General features: G+C 39.0%; 1 protein-coding gene across 1 annotated transcript in view; it reads right to left on the reverse strand.

The window, feature by feature from the left end:
* Window positions 1-3,570: 3,570 nt before the first annotated feature.
* PRRG1 (proline rich and Gla domain 1) overlaps window positions 3,571-18,161 on the reverse strand; it is a 31,722-nt gene continuing 17,131 nt past the window's right edge. The window contains exons 3-4 of the mRNA XM_048946006.1: window positions 16,914-17,074; window positions 3,571-9,611 (exon numbers count right to left, since the gene is read on the reverse strand). Coding sequence (XP_048801963.1) covers window positions 9,087-9,611; window positions 16,914-17,074 — 686 coding nt within the window. The 3' untranslated portion in view covers window positions 3,571-9,086. The remainder of the gene's footprint in view (window positions 9,612-16,913; window positions 17,075-18,161) is intronic.

Below are 18,161 nucleotides of genomic sequence, written 5' to 3' on the forward strand. Positions count from 1 at the left end.
AGTCCCCTCATCTCTTTGTCAGTGCCTTTTAACCACACAAGAGTCATCTGTTCAGCACCTTTAATCATTTAAGGCCAGAGGCAGGTACAGGAACTTGCCAGTCCAACCTCAGAAGTATTCTCACACCCAAAGCAGAGTGGAGTCGATACCTGAATATATAAACATGTAGAATTCAACTGCTCCTTTGATTTCCTGAGGTGACATACAGCAGGCCAAACTCTACTGTTGTTTCAATTACAGCCTGAAAAAAGAAAAAGGAGAGATACTGATGACAAATTCTCTTCTACAAAAAAAACCCAAAAACATCATAAATCTCAGCTTCAGGGGACACTTGCCCAGTAGAGTTAGACCTTCTATGCACCACCAGAAGTGACTGCAAAAACATGAAGGAATGAAAATCTCCATCAGGTGAGGCTCTCCCTGCAGGTTATCTGGGACAACCCAAGGGATTCTGTAAGCCCACCTCCCACTGCCTCACCGCCTTCAGTCAGCCTCCCACTCCTCCTCTTGAGGCCAACTCCACAGACACACGGGAGCCTGAACTGGCTGGCCCAGTTCATTGGGGCAGAACCTCAGGTTACCCTTGAGGCTGCTCCGATACTCCTGTTTTGCTAACTCCTGAATAGGAGTTTGCTGGGTCTCTTGGTTTGAGCCTTCGCATGAAGGCAGGCCACATCAAAGCAGAGAAGCTTGCATTAACTCCACTCAAATACAGACAACAGCATTATAAAGGAATCAGATATATGTACACAGAAGAAAAATACTGAAAACCACACAAGTGATTTAGAGGACTTTAACACTTGTGTAATGTTATTAGTGTAATTGCTTCAATTGTCCTTCAGGCCTCTTCCTTTTCTTTTTCTCTCTCTCTTTTTTTTTTTTTTTTTTTTAATAAAAGGCCTAGACCATTATTTGATGGTATCAATTTCTTTATATTTGGCATTAAAAGAGAGCTTTCAACATTTTTGAGTGCCCTTCCAATAATCACACTTGCAGAACTCACTCTGCAGCACTCTATTAAAATAAATCACCTGCGAGTAATTTAAATAGCAAAGTGAAGAAAATAATTTTTCAGACACTAGGCAGTGATGGTAGGAAAGCTCCCACATAGCTTCTGCATCCTCAAAGATTTGTATTACACACAGCTTTTACAACACATCCCCAAGAAATTAAAATCTGAGAGAGGCAACGGCACGGAGCTAGAAGGTTTCTGATGTACACCCAAGCCTCATCTGCAGGAAAAATCCAGCCACAACCTTGGTACACATGGATGCAGGTGTATGGCACAAAAAGAGAAGTACATAGGTTAAGGGCAGACCAGGAGCTTGTCAAACAGACCTACCTCTTCAAGCTGACTGCCTGTGTAGATCTTGCAGTGCTGTCATTGCGCCCCCTCGTCAACTGAAAAGTACTTTCCATATAAGCTTTGGTCACAGGACCTGTGAAATCTTGAAGAGCATTTGTTTACAACTCACAACAGCAGTCTCTTTAAAAGAAAAAAGTTATTATGAGGATGACTGTATTCAAGAATTTGTCATGGTTACCAAGACAGGAAAGAGGCCATAACTGCAAAACCTGCATTCAACAATAAAACTGTAGGTCTCTACCATTTGCAAGGCCTGTCAGAGAAAAGCTGCTGGGGATGGGCAGGCTGGAGGGAAATGAATGATGTGGTGATGTGGGGTGGCACTGCTCCGCTAGCAGCCGGAGAGGACACTCTGCAGACACACTGCACCCAAAACTGAAGGCTGAGAAAGGGTCTTATACCTTTAAAGCTGCACTTGAGAAGTGTTTTCAACAATATGGCACAACATTTAGCGCAGAGGACAGCGGTGAAATAAATGGTTGAGTTAGCCTCATCAGGAGAAATATGGTTTTACGTAGCAATTAGAGCATCCCTGCTGGATGTTCATTTTTCAGCCAAGTTGCTAGGAGACATCACTGCAGTCAAACCCGGAGCCATCAACCACTGCTGCTCTGGGTTATTATTATTTTTTTTTAATAAACTGTTCTATACTGAAAAGTAACTCAGTGAAGTTAAAGTTACTCATGAAACAATACCAGCTTTGATGAAAACAAGCAACAAAACCTGCACTAGCAAAGACTTTTCAGGTTCCACGTGGAATTTATAATCCAGGAAGTAGAACGGGAAGGTTGGTGTCACCAGCATATCAAAACCCACCCTGCTGACATACCTTAGCAGAAAATTACTGATGTGCTTTCCAGCAACACACAGGAAGTGAATTAAGTAAACTAATTTTATTACAAGTAGTTTAAATTCACTATAGACACAAAACCATATATAAAATAGGAAATTTCAAGAGGTTTTGAAGTTTGAAAGTGACAGGGCTATCAGCCTAGTCTGATGTGCAAATCAACCTAAGATCCTGCAATGCAGAAAACCCAAGTACAAATCCTTGCTCCGGAGTTAGGGGTCACTGAAAGCCACTGACTGTTGGCACTGGCATCATAAATTTGAGAAGAGTCTTAAGGTAGTCAATTCTGCGTTGAAGTGGAACAGCAAATGTTGAAAGCTGAGAGCACTGTGCAGGAAAGAAAATCTTCTTTTTTATCAGTTCTGCAAAAGAGGGAGATGGCAGTGTTTTCAGAAAACCAAGCTGACAGAGTGCAAAAGCTGGAAGGTAATGAAGGTGGCAGCACAAAAGGGTAAGAGAAGGGAAATTAAGCTATAAATTTTATAAGGCTGAAAAATAATCATGGAGCGAGCACAACATCAGACAACATTTCTGAACTTACATTTCTTCTAAAGGACATGCATAAGTGTACCAGCTTTCATGCAATTTGATGTAAGGGCATTTAGAAGATTTTAGGAGGGGGAACAGAACAGGAGTGTTATTAAATAAAATGCAAAAGTCAGCAGACGAGAAAAAATAGAAGAGCTGAGCATCTACACTTTTCCTATTACTAGGCATCGCTGAGTAAACATGCTAAACATTTTTTCATTTTGCATGTTATTACATTGTTAAAAAAATATACCTGGAGCTCAGATTGGCAGTAAAAGAGTTACAGAGAAGCCAATACCAATTGCCATAGTCAGTAACAGCTATACTTATAGCCCTGCTTTGGCTGCCTTGTCCAGCTCAGGCTCTCTGGAGCAGTGATCAATGCTCTGCAGGGCATGGTGTCAGGCAGGCCCTGTGTGGCTGACAGGCACAGTTCAGATGAGGCCAACACGTGCCCAGCTCACAGGAGAACACTGTGAGCACGTAGAGTCAAAGCAATGTGCTGTTCTCAGCTGGCCCCGTGCCTCTGCCACCTTAAATTCTGGTAAGCACTCACAACCAGAGAATAGGATCTAAAATATTACACTGTGCTTATTGTGGCAGAACCCGCAAGAGCACCAACAATTACAGGATTTTGCTAATTGCTGGGATGACTGCCTTGCTCCCACAGCCCACACACCTCGCTAGCCCAGCAGACAGGCTGCTGCCCACACCACAAACAGCCGCAGCACCCATTTCTGGTGCTGTGCCAAACTTTGGGAAATGCAGATTCAGCCTCAATTCTTAGGACAGGTTTTTTTTTTTTTTTTTTTTTTTTCCCTTCATTGAAAGCAGTTTTTCTCACTTTAAAGCTTATGTTTACCTTTGATCTTCTCCATGTGTTAGGTGCTTTCATAGAGGAATATGCTCAGTGTTACCTGCTGCCATTACCATACGAACATGCACATGTGCCCAGACATCATCATGCTTTTACAAGTAAAAGTTGAAAGGCAATTAAAAGCTCACATATAACAGCCAGTGCCTCATAAGGTGTAATAGCAGACTGATGCCTCTATCTGGCCACTCATGCATACATTCAGCCTCTCCATGTTCACCCAGCACTAAAACTGCACCAGGTGTGACTAAGTGTAAGAGGACAAGGCAGGAAAGTAGAAGAGTTTAGGTCCCTCATATGCACAGTCCTCACAGCAGGCAATCATTGACTCAACAAGGGAATCCCTCTGCATAGCAAAGTTGCTGTGCCTGTGACAACAGCTGAGTGTGAAAGTAAAGCAAAATAAAATTCACAGTCCCTGACCTATGAAATTGATCCAGGGTCTGTTCTACAAGAAAACATCCCATGTCACTGAAAGATCAGGAAGACAGCTTGGTACAGATTACTCCTCATGCAGAGATTTCATTACTGGCATTTAAGTGCTTGTTTCTTTTTTTGCTTAAGCTGCTCAATCAGGTCAAAGAACCACACAAGTATGTGCAAAGCTTTCACCTGGAAAACGAGACAGTAGGTCATGCTACAAGTTTTGATTCTTAGTTTTTGTTGCTTTTAGGACAGGGAAAAACTGCAGAGTCAGTATGCTTACAACTGCAGCACAACACACTGAAACAGGATAGGGAAAGAGAACACATAGTAACATTACAGCAAACACTGCCTAGTGCTAAATGGTAAATAAACGTCACATACTGTAATATAATCAAGAAAATATATGCAAGGCATTCTTGCACCAACTTGTTAGCTAGCATTCAATAGCCCACTGCCAAGTCAAAAATACAATTATTGAGCTCCTGCTTCAGGAGGAAAAGCATAGTTCAACTTTTTGGCAAAGCTCAAAGTTCAATTACCCCACAGCAAATTAATCAAACCTGCGTGCAGCAAACAATGAAATAGTGCAGATGTTACCTTCCCCGTTTTCAGCTAACACAGCTTCTCTTTAAAACACCAGTAGGCAGCACCAGGAAATATTTACAAGGTTCACATTATACAAAGATAAAAAGGAACCTATCAGTGTGATTTAGAACAACAGGGAACAGTGCTCTAGGCATACAAAACAATAAATAATGAACATTCATCACCAAGTAACCTGGTGAGGTGATTTGATTTCTATAGACACCAAGATTCATGACACCAGTTAAACATTATACCCTCTAAGTTTCAATAGCTGGAAGCCAGGCATGCAGAGGCAATCATGCGCTGAACCATGCGCAAACAATGCTGACAGATGCACGGTCAGAATCCTGAACATGTACATGCACAGCAAAGGCCACTTATGTGAACAGTGTGTTCTGTTTCTCTGAAAGGTTCTGAGCTCTGCAAATAAAAGCTTATGAAGGAAGAAAGTGCTGCAGTATGCACACAACAGCTTGGAAATGCACACACACCATTGGTTTTCCTCTTGCATTTTTTAAATTTTTTTTTGCACTTGTTTTTCTATGACCAGTGTGAAATTGCACACATTCATGACATATCTTCAGTAACATTTCACTAAGCTCTGCAACAGACTCCACTAGACAAAAATACCAGGGACATATCTTGTTTATCAGCAGCTGAGCAAATAAGGAAGACAGTTTGTAGATTGGAATGGAGGTCTTTAGTTTCCAGCGTGTGCCACTATAAAAGGTTTTATTTTATTTATTTTTTTTTTATTGCTATTAAATCATCACTGATGCAATGTGATGCAATCACAGAACTGATGCAAAATAGTTTGAAATGGCTGAAGCCAACTTTGAAATCAGATTCTCTTGACTACAAATCTTTCTACAGTGTACCGGTTCATCTTGTTGTAATAAAGCATAATTCCTGCTTTCCCTGTGCTTGTGACTGCTACTCAGCTATGGCTATAAATGAATCAATTCACAAATTTAATAAGAAAATGAGACTGAATTGTTAAAGAACATCTACCTTAAAATCATATTTATTTTTAATTATCAAAATAAAACAACTGATTCCCTGTAACTGATTAAATACATTTGGTGATCAATTGAAATTAAAAGAGCGCCACTTAAATGCACAAAGTCAATACTGCAGATGTGTAGGATTGATGTTTTGAAGCACTAAGGCATTTAAAAAAATTTTATTTTGCATATCCAAAAAGAAATGTTACAAAACTTTTTTCTACAAACATAGTCAAGAATGTTTAAATACGATAATTTAATGTAAACCAAACCCCTTTTAAATATGCAATACTGTAATCAGAGGTTATTTACACCCAGTGAAGACAGAACAACCTCCACTAATGCTAAACATCATCTAAGCACAATTAATTTCCATCATTTCTCAAAGTGACATTTAAATACAAATTTGTTTTAGTGGGTAAATCATCTCAGTCCTAATACATGAAATTCAGTGTTACATTCAAAAGTGGGAAAAGCAGAATCCTGACTATTCACGTCATTAGTCAAGGCAGTACTGCATTCAGACTTGGAAAGCCTTTAGAGAGATACAACTATAAATTTATAATGTTTATGGCATGGTAATGCAACAACAAGAGAAGAAGAATCAGTAAGTGCCTGGGAAAACAAAGCTGTAGGAAAACCTGCTACAAAAAGAAATGTTATTCTTTCCCCAGATCAGAACAGCTATCCCCAAGACTTAAGTTATTTCCCCACATTTCACAAAGTGAAACAAAATATTAGGTACTTTGACATTACTCCAACAAGAAGAAAGCTGCTCATGTGTCAGTGGAAACATTTAGATAACTGGCACATGCAAGTTTAGTTTATTCATGAAAGCTTATTCACGCCAAGATGTAAATTTATAGCCCTAGATGGCATTCACATCTCACGTGCATGGATGCAGAAAAGGCATGGCCCAATAAATTCTAGTCACAGATCATTTCAGATATTTGGTTGTGGCTTTACCTGGAAGGACAACTGTCACGTCTGCATTGCACAAAGTGTCTACAGAATGCAGTAACATACTCTTCTTAGGAGACAGAAATGTGAAAGTTGTTAAGACTGGTAATGGAATAAAGACCAACAAAGCGGGGAAAAAAGGTGGCTCACCTCTGAACCAGACTGCCCCTGCTCAGGGGGTGACAGCTGCTGACCTAACATGAAATGGGTTATCTCCAGGCATTTCCTACAGGTACACCATATCTCCAAACTAAAAAATTACTGCTAAAACTGCCAGCTGTGATGGCAGGCACAGGAGATGCCAATATGGCATAGACATGAATACCAGCACTTTCAGGTGTCTCCTGCAACTGAGACGAGGCACTTTGTTTTGGTAATGTCTGGCCAAAGGCAGTATAACTGTTGCTCAGTATAAAAGGAGCTTAAATTTCTACAAGTGGCAATTTAGGACTTCACCTAAGAGCTAAAAGCACTTCAAAAGGTTAGAGAGTCCAAAATGTATTGTACTTATCTGCTCAATATGAATAATGAATATATGAGTCATCTTTCTGACAACAGTTTGGCCTGGAGCTCCGTCCATTAACTCCAATAAATTTGCTTTTGCAACTTAAGACCCCCAGTAGAGATCTTAGGTAACCTACTCTTCGCCAAAAATGAGAATATAAAATTAATCACAGAATCATAACTTCATTTGTCAAACTACCATATTGAATTCTTACAGAAGTGTGCATATGCACACCCATATATTTATCCATTTCTTTTCAGCAATCTTCTACAAAGTCGCTTAGGAGAAAGATGGATCAGACTCACACAAGATCATAGATGCCAACAGGCAATTAACTGAGCACATTAACAGCAACTTCAAATGGATGGCACTGATATTTCACAGTGGTCCTTCAGAGCTAAATCCGTTTTAGTTGGTGCTAATTCATTAGCAGAAAACAGAACAATACTAAAATTAATGCCTTGCCACCTTGATGAGAGAAGAAAAATCAAAATATTCACAAGCTAAACTGATCAATGAATTCTTAAGTTAAATAGAGAAAAGTAAATCAGCAAACCACAGTGTGCACCAGCTAAACTATCACTGGTGTCTAAAGCAGTTGAAACAGAGGCTCGTATAGAATTTCAATCAACTTGTATCAATCTGACAGAAATCTCTACAGCGTTAAAAAAAACCCACTCCAAACTAAAGCTTGGGGTTATGCCTGTGTTGCATTGCTAGAAATACAACACATAGGTTCCTCATGGTTTTGCCCTACATCAGGTAGACTGCACAGCTCTCACCTGGAGATAGCAGAGCTACCCCGGCCACAACATTTGTGGAGTTAGCCTAGATTACCAGTGCTTTCCACACCTCTTACTTGAATGAACAAATGTGAAATCAGCAACTCTAGTTGAAGTTACCAAAATTCTCTGCAATGCATTTCCGTAGCCAGTAACAAAAGGTGTGCAGGTAATACATTTAAGTATGCAAGCAGCAAAATAATATCAGGATTTGAGAATGGGGTCATATTATTGTGGAAAAAAGTTGTATGCTGAATACTTTTATTTTTTTTCCCCTTTTAAAAGGGAAAGAAGTATCTTTGGATTTAAGCGTTTATGGATAATGGAGGAAATCCTGATGCCAGTGAAGACTATGGTAGTTTTGGTATCTACTTCCAAACAAGAAGGATCTTATTCATTCTTCAGTATTTCATTCTTTAATGTTGAGTGAACTTTCAAGCTGTGAAAGTAGCACACACACAGTTCTCAGCCCTAGAATAAACAAATAAAGACAGATAGAAAACAGAAGAAAAGCAGAACAAAAAAAAAAAAGTACTCAGATTCACTAATTAAGGTCTTGAATTACTAGCTTCTAAACATCAATTCTCACAGAAAAAGCTTTAGAATCTCTCTCCTCTGCTAGGGCTCTGAATTTATTGCTATGAGGCCAGCAGAGTCTAACAATATATTGGTTTGAACACCAAGGCATATGGCTCTTTGCCATTCCAGGGCCCAAGATACAATGTGGCAAGTAAAAAAATCCCAGGTGAGAAAAAGGAACCAACCAGGCAAGAGGAAATACTGTAAAATTAGTTTGCTTTAGCATAACTAAATTTCTAGAATGTTTCTTAAGGATTCCCCACCTCAGGCAATTCCAAGAGTCTGCAGCAAGAAGAGAAGGGGATTCCACAAATCTTGTGGGGAATGTGGTCAGCATATGGAATAAAACAAGCAACATCCCTCAAATCAGAGATACCTTTGAGAATAATGACAGAGCACCATCTCTGTACCTGCACTGTGCTCACAATACAGATTCCTTATCTTCTAAGGACCGTTATAAGGGAAAAGAAAAACCTGTGACTCAAAGAACAAGTGAATCTAAAACAAAAGGGAAGTTCATTATACAGGTTGCTTAAATTACAGAAATGCATAATAAGCCAAGATAAAGTGCAACAGAACGATTAGTTTTTGTGTTTTGTTTTGAAGTCCAGAAGCATTCTTCCTGTTTTACTTAGTACTGGTGGTAACAGGAGATAGTGCAATTGCATTGGCTGAACAAGAATTCATAATGTCTTCATATTGTGGGGGTGGATCTAAGTGTTGTTCAGCTTCACTTCTTCTCACACTGATTTCACCAGTGGCTTCCTCGTATGAAGGAGGAGGATCACAGTTTGACAGCCTTGTGGATATTGAGTCTGATCGTGTATCCGCATAGCTCAGACCTCCTGGAGAGAGCCCACTGACTTCAAACATTTCCTCCTGTGGAGAATGAACAATGCTGAGAGGCTGCGGGAGCGAACCTCTGCCGTCAGACACAGCACCGTCACCTATCGCTTCGTGGGCTCCCCTGTGCGCGTACACCGACTGTCTACGCGGTTTCTTTTTAAACAGGCATCTCCATATGACAAAAACGACAATGAGGATAACAAAAAGGCCAATGATTAATGGAAATGCAAGGTAAAATGAATACCAGCTATGTCCTGTGTTACTTTCTCCCTGAAGTCCATTTTTGTAGACTTTCCAGAACTCCTTCTAGAAGAGCAAGACAGGATAAGTCAGAAACGGTAAGACATTAAAAACAAAAGACCAAACCAAAGACTTTATTCAAACTGTTTTAAATGAATGAGGAAAAAAATAGCATTTCAAATACTGATGATCAATATGAGAACTGATATGAATAAGCACATAAAATAAAATTTTCTTCTGACGCGATTACAGAAGCAAAAGACTTTTTTTTTTTTAAAACACCAACTCCTTGCTCTACTTGTAATAATCCTGTATTGACAGTTTAATATCTACAAATCTGCAGACAGACAGGAATAAAAAAATCTAAGCAGCACGCACATCAGCCATGTAGTGGATCTAAGTTTTTCAGTACCACTCAAGCTCCAAGTTATTACCTTTTTTTTTTAACCATAATACACTAATACAGTCTGACTGCCTTGGAATGACAAACCATCTTAGCAAAGCAGAACTATGTTGTATTGTCAGTTCAGAATTCCTCCATCCTCTGGCTCATAAAGCAATTGTCAATCTATTCTGAGCTGCCTCAAATCCTCTCTTTATAGGTAAACACAGCTTCAGCAGCACAAGAATGTTACACAGCTTATTACACTCTAGAAACTTTGGCAACACAGCTATAGAAAAAATGGAACAGTGAAAAGTGAAAATAAAAAGGAAAAAACAGATGAAGGAGGACTAGTACTTGAAAGCAATCTCGTTACATTACTAACATGCACAAGCAGGAGCACAAAGATCACATCAGCTTCCCATTTGCTATGCAGTGCTACGCTGTGCAAAACTAATATAAAGAAAAGTGTATCCTACCTCATCTGCAATGTATGCTCTCTCCTATCAAGAAACACTTCCACAGTTTTTTATAGCAATGCATGAAGCAAAAAATAAAGCAGAACAAAACCCATGCCAGATACTCTGAACTCTGCAGCCTCCTTTAAAAATGCAGAGATGTGACCTCTTCAGATTTATGTGAGCATCCATTTCAAGTAACAACATCTTGCAAGAATGTATTTCAAAAATTCTCACCAGGAAAAATGACTACCATTTCTTAACTAGTCTATCAGACTTTGTGCACAGACAGATAAGACCTTATATATATATACACATCTATTTTTTTTTTTCTTTTAAGTTCAGGACTACATTCTATAACTACTACCATGTGAACAGCATTAATCATATAGAATTACAGAATTATAGAATGGCCTGGGTTGAAAAGGACCACAATGATCACCTAGTTTCAAGCCCCCTGCTATGTGCAGGGTCGCCAACCACCAGTCCAGGCTGCCCAGAGCCACATCCAGCCTGGCCTTGAATGCCTCCAGGGATGGGGCATCCACAGCCTCCTTGGGCAACCTGTTCCAGTGTGTCACCACAGATAACACAACAGTGTAACAGTGTGTCACACAGACAGATAACATAACCAAACTGATCTCAGAGCTATGTAACTGAGGACTTCGGGTCTCTTCATAATAGGAAGAGAGTCCTACAAAAACAAACACCCCACCTTTCCCCATCAAATCTACACACAGCCAGACCTGTTACCTATTGTCTTTCCATCTGGTTTGAACAGAACTAAATATTAAACACACAACTAAAGCAGGAAAAAAAGATTCATTAGCATTATTAACTGCAGCTTTCTATACTGAAACCAAGCTTCTCAATTCACTGCTTTGTTACTTCACCAGCAGCAAGGAGATGGTATAGCATTTGTTTCTGAGGCCAAAGCTGCAAAGATTTGCTGGAAGTCAGCAAATAAACTATGCAAGGATGTTTCATTTCAGAGACTCTAGTAGAAGATGGTTGAGATGAAAATTTAGAAAAAAAGCCAATTTTGACCTTGCAATGCATTTTATGTTTCAGACTGTAAGGAAACCTGTCCTCTTTAACGTAAGGTGATAAATTGTAATTGGTATTCTATTAATGTTTCCATGTTACTTCTAGCTCAACAGTATCTACCTGAGAAAATATCCCTGTACCTTCTTCATGAAACTGAAATACCAGCACTGCTTCTCGTTACACTGCAGGGTGACAAAACAGCAGAAAAGCTGTTTTTTCAGAGTGGAGGGCAGCTAGTTCACAGTAGGTTATATGGCTGTGGGGGTGGTCAAGTTAATGGTGTGACCGGGCAGGTGCATAAAGAGCTTAATGTAAGAATTTAAACTGCCTTAAGGATTGAAGTAGTTTAGTGTCCACTTTCATTTACAAGCAAAGCAAATGAAATGCCAAGGGACTATGGACATGCATTCCTCTGCCAAAAATTACAGTGCTTCAGGTCTGTGGCTGTATTGCAGAGACAGGAATAAAGGTCTTCACACAGATGAAAAAATACGAAGAACAGTCATTGAAAAAATGTTTTAATTTTTCACTTTGAAAAAGAGCTCACTAGTGTACTAAACTCAAGGTTTCGGTATCAAGGGGAGCCATAAAGACCCTTCCCTCCAGAATTACCAGAACTGCAAGAATCCTACACTTCAGGTTTGAGTTTCTCACTGCCAAGCAGCTCCTCCTTCTGCTCTGTCACCCCACAGCTATGCTGCTCTGCAAAGTGGTAGCACAAGCAGGACAAACCACCTGAAGTCAAGTACCGTCCATCACCAAACAAATTCACAGAGAACTCTGATGAGTTTGCACAGAGTGAGGGTTCATATGATCTGCTAAGGAAAAACAAGAGGAGAAATACTGAAATTCCAGGAGATAACTGTAGAATTCATACAGAGTATTGAAGAGCAATTCAAAAGTTGGAAAACTTAAACATCCCTTCCACAGTATTTGGTCTCTTAAACCAGGAGAACAAAAAAGAACTTTTTACTTGATGAAACTAAGAACTTGTAATTTATGAAAAAGACACTCCAGAATCATTCACCCTTAGGCACTGCACTGCTGGGACTGCAAGGCATATCACAGAATTGTAGGGGTTGGAAGGGATCTCTAGAGATCATTGAGACCAACCCCCCTGCCAAAGCAGGTTCCCTACAGCAGGTTGCACAGGTAGGCATCCAGGCGAGTCTTGAACATCTCCAGAGAAGGAGATATGTCTTAAAAGGCTGAAAAACTACAATAAGTAGGCCACAGCATCAGGTAACTGCAATGAGAAAGACCTAAAATAATTCAGTATGAATTCCTGCTATGTACTACTTTACTGCATGTTGGCAAATCCAGTTTGAAATAGCTCTTAAGAATCCTCAAGGGCATCACACACAAATCGTTATGGGCAATTTGCAACATTCTTTTTCCCTTTATGTCTAATATTTCACTATCACTATTTAGAACAGAATTGACTTCAGTCAACTGGATGTGAACACTGAACCAAACACTGGTCCACATCAAAGTTAAAGAGTCTTGTACCCTGCTGAGAATTTTGGCTGAAGCCTTTGCCATATTTAGCAGCACTGTCAGCCTCAAATGACTTTTGGTCAATCATCTGACTTGTTGTTAGGTGGACTAATAGTATGCCAATCAGTTCAGTAGGTAAAGGATACAAAAAAAAAAAAAAAAAAAAAAGCAATAAAGGGAAGTGAGCAAACTTGCTACACTGTCTTCTTCTGGTCCGCCCTCAATTTCAGTTTTTCATTTTCTCTTCCAGATATTTACCCAGCATTCATAATCAGACACACACTGACTGACATCTTATTTGATCACAGCATTTTAGAGCTGGTGCTGGCAAGTTCTGAGTTGCTTCCTAGGCACTTTAGCCTTTTTACACTTATGAATAAATGCATGTGAGTTTGTTTTTTTTAAATGATACTGTATCACCTTAAAACCAGAGTTAATGTACGAGAAATGAGAAGTGAGCTTCCATCACACCCATGTATCTTGCACAGTCACTTTCTGCCAAACTTTGAGCCTCCCAACAACCTTTGACAGCTGCCTAGTGATCACGTACAGTGCTACCTGGTTATACCTTCTACATATGCATAGTTTTACAGGATGAAGAGTAGGGGTCACCTAATTTATTACCTTCTGACAACAAATCTCACAGACTGTCAGAAGAAGAGTATAGACATAAGTAGAGAGTGATACTCTCACAGCTTTCACATATTCGTACTTCAAAAACTCCCACTAGATAAAGCTGAACCCTTTTATTCAATGTTCCCCAGTTGTTTTCATCTTCTCTGAAGCTATGTAAGCTTCTTCCTGTGGCCAGTCACACAGCTCCACTACCTGAGGTGAGAAGAGATGCTTTTATTTGCTCTCAACCTGCATTTTATTTCCTTTGAGACCCTTTTAAGCTCCACTGTCAGAAGGATGTTAAATGATTCATCTCTGTTCAATCTTCATGTTCCTTACTGACATCTACTACATGTTCCCTGATTTAACAGTTTTCAATCTATAGTTGAATCTTTCAATATCTTTAGTTAGCTTCCTGGGTTCTCTGGAGTTTCCTCAGCCACTTATTTGCTTTTTAAAGCTATACATGACACATTCAAGATTCAAGTGAACAACTGCATAGTTACATTTCCCACATTTCCCATTTTGTTCTCTGTTCCCTTCCTAGGATTCTTAACATGCAGGCTTTTATTTCTTTTTGTTTAACTGCTAAGCATTACAAATTCTAGTCTTCAAAGACAATCTATAAATTCAGATCTTTCTCCTGAGGCAAACATACACATGTGTATATCTATCTATATATATATACACACATACATATATTTATGAGGAATGATCCCTTTTCCCCTATTGCACATCACATTTGTCAACACTGAATTTCATTTTTTCCACTCAGTGCCACAAAGTTCTGCAAACTGTTTCCTGCCATCTAGCTTTTGCTATCCTGAGAGTATTACCTTTATATTATTAACTGTATCAATTTACATTATACTTCTGAAGATATGAAAATCCCCAAGCCTACACAATATGAAAGGCATTCAGTATTTGCCTGACATTTACGTATGTATGTTTAATGCACACAATGCTACCTTCTAAGAAAACTTTCAAAAAAGAAAACATCAAATATAACTTGAGGGGACTGTTTGATATTATTTTAATATTACAAACTCAGATGCACACCTCCCCAGAAGACTTCAGAGAAGTGAAGAACCCGGTGGACAAGATTAAAAAAATACAAAAAAGCAATCATACAAACACAAAGTTCACATGAGATAAATAAGCTCCGTCATCTTTTTGAATTTCTGTCTATCTATGCTACAGAATCACTGCATCTTCATTATTACAAACATGCTATATTATAACCTCGCTCTGCAGCACCTCTGTCCCCAGAAATCAACTATTATTAAATGGCTGTAAGGATGGATATAGCTGGGAAACAAAGGACTAAGTAAATTAGGCTGGTCAGGCATGGCTGCACATCAGCAAGCTACTGACATCAAAGCAGCTAAACTAAAACACATACAGTAATAGGACTGGATAATGGAAGAGGATCTTATTGGAAATTCTCCCTGCACTGCGACAATAAGGTTATGGCATAATAGTAAGTGTGACCATTTCTATTTTACTATTTCTTAAACACCTCTGCAATGGAAAGCCTATCTACTGAAATACAAAATGTTTCTAAATACATAATAGACTACAAGAAGTTGAAGCAAGAGGAAATGCAGAACCATAGAATTTTCTGAATTGGAAGGGACCCACAAGGACCATCAAACCCAACTCCATACAGATACATCTAAAATTCAATCCCTGTGACTGAGAGGGCTGCCAAAATGCTTCTTAAGCTCTGGCAGTGTGGTGTCATGACCACTGACCTGGGGAACCTGTTCCAGTGCTCAAACAACATCCTGGTAAAGAACCTTTTCCCAATACCCAACCTGACCTTCCTCTGACACACTTCATACTGCTTCTTTGGGTCCTATCATGGGTCATCAGTTTGACTTATCATTAGTCAACATATTTAGGCTATTAGTGATACTGTGTTAGTTTTGTGCACACTATTTTTAATTACGCAGTGATATCATTGGGAATTGCCACATCAACTTTAGGAGGTAAAAAACATGACCGTGCATGCATTTTAGAGCTTCTGAAAGAATAGGAATTGAAACACTACACATCCTACTGCTTCATTTGAACAAATGAAAAAGTTTCCATTCTGTCTTCTCCACTTTCCTATGTGTGACACAAACAAAAAGATGCCAGAAACTTAAAGTGTTTGGTAGGCTTTTCTGTTGTTGTTTTCAATGTAAAACAGCCAGCGAAGAGTTAGACACATCACTCATGTTATTCCAAAATAAATTCATAATGCTCTCTGTGCCACTTTGCCCATTAACCCAGAGGCCTTGCCTGCTAATTTCCCAAGTCACATTTTCTAGCAGCTGTTTCTCCACTTTGGGACTGAATTTGAGGATAAAATCTAATTTCATTCAGGTCTGTATTGAATTAGAAAAAAAAATATCTTGACTTTACTGCATTAAATATGTCAGGCAACACTACCAAAACTTACATGCTGTGATTATTTGTTGGAAGGCAATTTAAGTTATGCTGGGTACAACGTACAGTGCAGCTACTACGTGCAGAGCTGCTGGCCCACAAGCTTCTTTTAATTACAGAAAGTGACAGACTTACGCAATTCTGTGTGGGCAGTATCTGTTTCATTCCAGTCAAGTTAATATATCACTGCCCTTGAATAACATATGGCAGCATTAAAATTGTTATCCTTCCTATGTTTTAGATTGCTGCTGCTTAACAGTATGTTGTGAGGGTCTGCAGAAGTTAACTTCAAGAAGGCCACTTGTCTTTGTTTACTTTTAAGACTATGAATAATCCAGCCACAGAACATTCTAGCCAGCTATGCCAGCATCTGGGATATAGTCCCTATTTTAAGTAGAATGATTTTTCACTCACTCATTTTACCTGAACGTATTCAATAAATAAGATAAGGTGTGAGATAAACAAAGACTTCTGACTTCTGCTCCTATACATTCCCTGTAACAGTCACAACTCTTATCATTTCAACCAAGAAAAACAATAGTATCTGTGATATGGAGGTTAGGATTAAGTGCATGATGATAGGATACATGCTATTTAGGTAAGTAGTGCTGCCAAAGAGATAATGATAAAAGATAATGACAGTCGGAAGAAAAGGAAAGTGAATATTCCCCAAGCTGCCTACCTGCATAAAACTTTTATGAGCAAAGTCTACTTTGAGACTTCCCTTTGAATTTTTTTTTAATTTGGAGAAAAGATTCCAAATTTATTGCTGTGAGGTCTATCCATCTCCAATGCAGACCTCAGTTACTTAAAGAATCAAGTCAAAAGGAAAACAAATCTATTGTAATATTGGAAAATACGCAAGTATTCACCATATCTCACAAATTAGTAGCAAGATACCTCACCCCCCATCTATATATAGACAACAAAACATACCGTCTTTTCCTCATTTTCAAATGCTTCTCTTGCTTCTTCATAGGTACAAATTTCTTCTCTGCATTCGTGTTCTATATCACCTTGCTTTAATTCTTCCAAAAATTTGTTGGCTCTTCGGTATCTTTTATACACAGAATTGGCTTTGTCCTCGGTTAAGAACACTGAATAAGAGGAGAGCAAATAATGGTCACTACTAAAACATTCCCAAAACCTCATGGTGAAACTATTCAAAGAAAATGTCCATTTGGGCAACATTCTTTTTCAAAGTCTTCCCCTTTATTTAACAGGATAAAAGGCCTTTTCTGTTTTGTTCACTATTATGAACATTTGGGTCTACAACTTCAGTAGTTATTGCTAAATCAAAAATGTGATGGATCCCTATTCAGCATCGTGCTCCTATATGCTTAAACAAGACCGAAGCCTGTGCCTAAGAACAGCCTGTGCCCAGAAGAGACAGCCATGTGCTCAGTGAAAATGATTTGTCAAACTAGCACAGAACAAACAAAAACCTGTCTGCCAACATCCAAGGAGATATTTGCAACTGCTTGAGGGCAACACAGCTAGAATACTCAGGAAGTCTTTGATGCTACAAATATTTCTGAATATTATCCAGTTGTATACACCAGAACAGCACCATTTATCAAAGTTTAATCCCATCTGTTTTCTTACACAACTTTGAAGCAGACTTTCTGCCTTTATTTCAGAAATGTCAGCCACAAAATATCAACTCTTTTGGAGGTGTAGGGGAAGCAGGCTCACTGCATCTTCTTACATAATTCAGGGAACCCCACCTAACTTGCTGAAGCAAATAAAATAACGCCAAATGACAACTGAAATTCTGATAAAGCTACTCTTTTTTTGCTTTCCTTAGTTTTCTGTTCACGGAGAAGATTATTTTCAGCTCTTTTAAGATTCCATTCTTCCCTCAAATTCCCTGACCTAATGATTTTTACAGTAACATGTAATAACTGAAACACTTCAAAATCCAGCAGGCTGAGTTACTCCAAAGGTACACCAGCAGTGAACAATACAGAAAATCCTCAGGTATTTCAGGTCAGGAAGCAAGAACACTGTATCAATGCAACACTGTTCTTGGGCTCTCACTGCCAGCAATAGGGGCTAACAATTCAATGCACTGCCATATTAACATACTCATACTGTCTTCCTCATCAGTGCTACCATTTCTGCACTGGTTCATTTACAGCTAATCTGGGACCTCTGATTATCTTATGAAGACAAAACTCTCAC

The sequence above is a fragment of the Lagopus muta genome, chromosome 1, assembly GCF_023343835.1.
Source record: "Lagopus muta isolate bLagMut1 chromosome 1, bLagMut1 primary, whole genome shotgun sequence".
Lineage (NCBI taxonomy): Eukaryota > Metazoa > Chordata > Aves > Galliformes > Phasianidae > Lagopus > Lagopus muta.